This window comes from Candoia aspera, chromosome 14 (assembly GCF_035149785.1).
Source record: "Candoia aspera isolate rCanAsp1 chromosome 14, rCanAsp1.hap2, whole genome shotgun sequence".
Classification (NCBI taxonomy): Eukaryota; Metazoa; Chordata; class Lepidosauria; order Squamata; family Boidae; genus Candoia; species Candoia aspera.
In genome coordinates, this window is record NC_086166.1 from 6,566,374 (window position 1) to 6,572,373 (window position 6,000).

The 6,000-nt window shown below is 48.8% G+C and overlaps 1 protein-coding gene across 1 annotated transcript in view; it reads right to left on the reverse strand.

The window, feature by feature from the left end:
* CYTH3 (cytohesin 3) overlaps positions 1-5,174 on the reverse strand; it is a 59,638-nt gene extending 54,464 nt beyond the window's left edge. Inside the window, exon 1 of the mRNA XM_063315030.1 lies at positions 4,977-5,174. Within this exon, the coding sequence (XP_063171100.1) occupies positions 4,977-5,007 (31 nt within the window). The 5' untranslated portion in view covers positions 5,008-5,174. The remainder of the gene's footprint in view (positions 1-4,976) is intronic.
* Positions 5,175-6,000: the final 826 nt, after the last annotated feature.

Here is a 6,000-nt window from a genome sequence, read left to right on the forward strand (position 1 = left end):
TCTATTCCCTCTCTGCCCCCCCACTCCAGTTTTGTAGCAGACAAAAATGGCTTAAAGCAGCCTTTCTCAACCTTCTGACCCTGGAGGAACCCTTGAAATATTTTTCAGGCCATGGGGAAGGAACCCCTGCCCATTCAGGCTCAAAGAGAGGCCAGAAGTTACCAAATGATTCTATTAGTTTCATAGGTAGGCCTGTCAATATGCCTTAACAGTGTTCTTAAGCTAAAAATAAGAATGAAACTTACCTCTTTAATGTGAAGTTACCCGAATTTGAAATAATTTTTTAAATAAATCATGATCTCCAAGGGAACCCCTAGGGACCTCTCGCAGAACCGAGGATGCCATGCAACCCTGGTTGAGAAACCCTGGCTTAAAGCGACCCTGACATGATTTTTGCTTTCTTTCCAATGTAACTCTTTCATATCTGCAGCTGACTGAACAGCTGGGGCAATAGATGCTGAGAGATATCTATGGTAGCACTGTTTGTTTATAGACTCCTTGCTACATGCCATTGATTCATCCCTGCATATTTTCCTCTCCTTCTCAAGATAAATGCACCACACCCACTAAGTTTTGGAACTCTGGTTTCTTATATCGGATGCTTGCAGTCATAAAGCGACAATTACTCATGCACCTCTGGGCAAGACGTGACATATCCGCATCCTAATGAACACTATCATGCAACTTCATTGGAAAAGTTTCAAGGCTCAGCGCATAACCGCCCAGAGTCCCTTTTGGGAGATGGGCAGTGATAAATTTGATTGATAAATAAACAAACAAACTAACTAACTAACTAACTTTCTGTCATACGCATTTAAATGGCATTCTAATCTATACGTTTCCACCTTTCGGGTCAAGATTAACATTTGCAACAGTAGCAAATATTTGCAGCTCAGAGTTGGCATGGTGCACTGCTGGAGTTGTTCTTCAAGGTTGGGGGCCTGCAAGGGGGGCAAAAAAGTCAAGATGGTGACTGCAACAGCACAAAGCAGGTCCTAATGATATGGCCTAGTACACTAATGAAATGATCACAACCGAGAAACCACGTTTACAGTACTCGAACTCTGCACAAACATATATATTTAAATTTAATAAGAAAAGCAGGAGCAGCTTGAACATGAAACACCATACTGTTCAAGGAAAAGAATTTGTCCCTGATTGGTTCGCCTCTAAAGCCCACGCCAAGTTAACCCAATACACCTCTGAAATGCTTTTTGGGGGGTAAAATTTCTACCTGAAATTCAAACATGGCGATAACTCCACAGCCAGGCACACCGCCAAAAAGGTCCTGCAGATACACAGATATGCTGTTTGGACTATGAGAGCTGTTTACAAACATTTCAGTAAATGCCTATGGAAACCTGGAACTCGAGGAAGCCTCCAGCAAGTCTGGCTGGGCTGACAGCAACAATGCCAAATCAAATGCTGCAGCGTAAAAGCACAACAACTGAGTTTGCACATTCAGTAACCGTAACCATCTTGGGTAATGAATTTGTCACAACAGGCCAGGTTCATTTAAGTTGAGCTAGAAACCAGGGTTTGTAAGCCAAATTGACTGCATTAGGGCAAGATACCGAGCCAAAGCAACACAGACCCTGATGGCTAAGTGCAGTTGTCAAGATTGAGAAGATCCCGAAGAAACTTTAAGATGCATGGACTTCAGCTCCCATAATTCTGGGAGTTGAAGTCCATGCATCTTAAAGTTGCTGAGGTTGAGAAACACTGGCTTAGTGCAATGTGTAAACTGAGCCACTGTCACACACTGGCTCAGTTCCCACCTCACACTAAGCCGCTGTTGGTTCTAACCAAAGCTGACGGAGGAATCCACCACAGTTGGGTTCATGTATCACCCAAAGCCATAAACCCTGGTTTACAACCCCATCTGCTGACATTTACACATCCACTAAGCCAAAAGCCTAACAAGCCACATTATGGCCTATTGAAGAAATCATGGTTAAGTAAACCCTGGCCTAGTCAGCTGCGCAAACTGGAAGAGTGGTTGGCAATGGCAAAGGGAACATCTTTTGGGCATGTCTGTCAACCACACCAAAAACAGACAATGGTCACCCTGTGTCAGAAAACAAGAAGCCACCATTTATGGTTGGCCTTGAGAGAATCGGCACGAACCAACCGTGCGAAAGCATGAACCTCAGCCTCTGTTGGGCTCCGATGGCCCTACGACCAACTTCCTCCATTTCTATTGGATCTTTATATCCAGGCCTAATCATGCATGCATTCATTCATTGCTTTTTCCAACCCTTGACACGACCCCAAACAACCAAGCTTTCATTTTCCTTCTTTTCAGAAACAGTTGACCTTTCAGGGGGAAACGCAGTGCAGAGCGGGGTGGGGTGGGAATCCATAACTTAGGTTACAGCATAAAACAGAGCTTCTAATTGTCCTCCATGCGACTCAGAGCAGCCTCCCCACAGATGAATCTGCTCAAAGGACTCGCTTCTCCCATCAGAAAATCCCAATCCGGGGCGTCCCTTCCAACAAGCCACTTCTTTATCACAAGGGGCATCTGGAAATGGGGTTGTTGGCCCCCCCATCCAAAGAAAGCCATCTGGGGGGGGGGAAATGTGGGGTGGTGAATGGCAGAAGGGGTGAAGCTTGGGAAGCCAAAGGCGTCAGAAGGCATGAATGGGGATATTGACATCGAAAAGGATGAGAAGGACTTTGCAATATCTACGTTGTTTTTTGATATGGAAATAAGGGGTCGCTCTTTCTGGGAATGCTTAATGGTCTTTAATTTTTTTGGTAAGGTTTCATTGTGAATTGGGATTAGAGTTTGATTACGAAAGAGAAGGATCAGGGGGATTTTGTTTAAATGGAAAGGGGGACGATAGGCTTACGTTGTTTCATTTATTTATTTGTTTGTTTATCGTATTTTTCTACCACCTATCTCGAAAACAACTCTGGGCAGTTTACAAACAAATTAAAACAGTAGAAATTAAATATCAATTAAAAAGATACATTATAAAATATAAAAATACAAATATAGTATTGCTAGGTATTTTTGTGAATTTTTACTGGACCTAAGGAACGCTGAAGATTTAGAGATGAATTGATAGAAAATGGGCTGAGGTATGGAATGAAGATCTATTTGGTTGTATTTTAAGGGGCAGTAGTAAGTTGTTAATGTGGAATATACCTGTTGGGGATAAAGGGGGAAGTTTCTTTTTCTTTTTCTTCTTTTGGGGGGGGATTTTTTTTCTGCACTTCTTTGTTTTTTCTTCTACTAGTTTTACCTGTTTAATGTAATTCTCAATGAAATCATTGAAAAATGAAAGAAAAGGATGAGAAGGAAGGGATGGGGTGGGGTGGGGTGGTTGAACCTTGCAACCAGGCGTCGCCATCTTGACTTTTTTGACCATGCCCTGTGGACATCCTTGGCCGCAACAGTTTTAGAGTAACCTCTGCCTGGACAGATAGAAGACAACTTAACTGCAGCTTGATCACAGAGCACAACTTCCCCAGAAGTCGGCCCAGCTGTGTCTGCTCTCCCAGATGTGCTGGACTACAGATCTTTTATGCTCAGCTAGGAATTGAAAAACCAGATCCCGTCTCAAAAATAGGGATTATGCAGGCTTTGATGTTATGCGGATGAAGGAAAGTTGTTTTGGGTTTGGGATGTCACGCAAATCCAGGGGAAGGGTTGTTCTTTAACTCAATCGCCTAATCTACTAATTCGGAGGCCGTTGTTTTTTTTAAATACGAAACTGGAGTGGACTCTGGTCATTCAGGAGAACAAAGGCCAAACAACATTTTATCCCTGGTCATGGCCAACAGAACACCAGACCCCAAACGGAGAGGGAATGGCAGAGAAAAGGCCTAGTTATTTTTCATTTTTCAATGCTGGCTTATGTGAACCAGGAGGACCCTGCTGTTTACCAGTGACTGTAAGTCAAGCTGATCCTTAACAAACCAAGGACTTTGCTTCTTCAACCATGCAGAACCAGAAGAGTGGAGCGAGGGAACATTTTGGCAATCCCTTTGGTTCCACTGAGGGCAGAAGAGCTGAGTAAGTTCAACTTCTCAGTCAGAAATCGCACACACAAAATTGACAAAAAAGCATATAAACGAAGAGATCCGGCTCCAGGACCTTCCATGGACAGAAATAAAGACAGGTGGGGGGGGGGGTCCATGGGGATAAAAACAGAATTTGGGGGTCTAGAATCTAGGGCTCAGACCAGCGGCAGAGAGGAACCAAAATGCACAGGGGGCTAGAAAATAATTCCCATTAAAGTCTCCACTTAGCTTTGCATACAACTATTAATAGCAGGCACCAAATATTATCAACTCCCAAGCCCGAAACAATCTCACTGCACCCCGGCAGGATGCCAGCGGCCCCGTGACTGCGGCTGGACTCCAGCGTCCATCATCCCTGACCCCGGGACAGGGTGGCGGGAGGTTGGCACAGTTGGCACCGAGGCCAGAGGACGCCAGTCCGCCTGTCCTGTTCTGACTTTGCTGAGATAAGGCATTTCCCCAGCTTCGCCCACAACGCGGCGGAATCACACACTCGCCCTGGGTGTGTGTGTGTGTGCGCGTGTGCACGTGTGCCCCACACCAGTTCACACACACACACACCAGCCCACAACCCAGGTTAACCCTAAACCCGCGCCAGCGTTTTGGCTGCTCTTTCGCATCCCTGCCAAGGCGGAGCGTGGGAAGGGGCCGAGGCGTGCCCCGAGCGCCCCCCAAGCCTCCCAAACCGGAGGTCCATCGCCTGCCGCCCCCCCCCGCCCCCCCAAAGACGCCCAAGAGGCGCCCCCCAAGCCGGACCACCAGAGGGACCCCGAACGCCCGGCGTGAAGCGCAGGGCAGCTCCTCTGCACGCGCTCAGAGGCGCTCTCGTCCGGCCCCGGCGCGGGGAGGGCAAAGAGCCTTCCGCCTCCCCCGCTTTCCCCGGGCGCCCGGCCGGAGCTTCTCCCCCGGTCGGATGCGCTCCGGCCGCCGCCGGCCTTGCTCACCGCTTCCCCCGCCGCCGCCGTCTTCGTCCATGGTGGGGCAGCGCGGCGGGCGTCGCCCCCGGAGCAGCCCCGACGCCGCAGCACCAGGAGCGACAGCCCCGCCGCCGCCGCCGCCGCCGCCGCCTCTCCGCGCCCGGGACGCTCCGCGGACGCCGCGCTTGCAGCAGCCGCCGCGCTGGCAGCTGTTGCAGCTGTTGCTGCCGCCGCCGCCGCCGCCGCCGCTGGCTCGGCCCGCCCGCCCGGCCGACTCATATGACCCGGTGCCGTCCCCGCGGAAATGGGCGGAGGACGCCTCTGCTGTGCCCGTGCTCGGCCGGGCTCCCTCTGCCGAGCCGAGCCAGGCGCGGCGCCCGCGCGCCCTGCCCCGGCCGGGGCTGGGGATGCTGAGCGGGGAGCGGGGGGCAAAGCCCCGAACGGCCGCGAGGGGGCAGCCGAGGGGGACCCAGGCCGTGGGGGGCGCCCCGGAGATGGGGCGGGCGGGATTCGCCTCCTCCTCCTCCTCCTCCTCCCCCTCGTATCGTAATTGTTATGCTGGTTACGACGATGGGAAGAAGCTGCAGCCGGCGGCTGTCATTTGGGGAAAAGCACAGGTAAATAATTCATGACGATTGGTATTCGATTATTATTATCATCATCCTCATCCTCCGTAATCCTTATACTTTATCACAACTGTTGTTATGATGACGATTCCGGGAAGAAACTGCAGGCAACTGTTATTTGGGGAACAAAAATACCGGTAAATGATTTATTACGAATTACTAGCCTCGTCCTCATCAGCCCTAATCCTTATACTGTATCACAATTGTTATTAAGATTACTGTTATGGGAAGAATCTGCAGGGAAATGTTATTTGGGAAAAAACACAAATAATTTATTATGACTCCTATATTATTATTATTATTATTATTATTATTATTATTATTATTACATCTCCACCATCATAATCCTTATACCACTTTTTTTTACTGAGATTATCCTTATGGGAAGAAAGAGCAGGCAATTGTTACTTGGGGAAAAACACAGG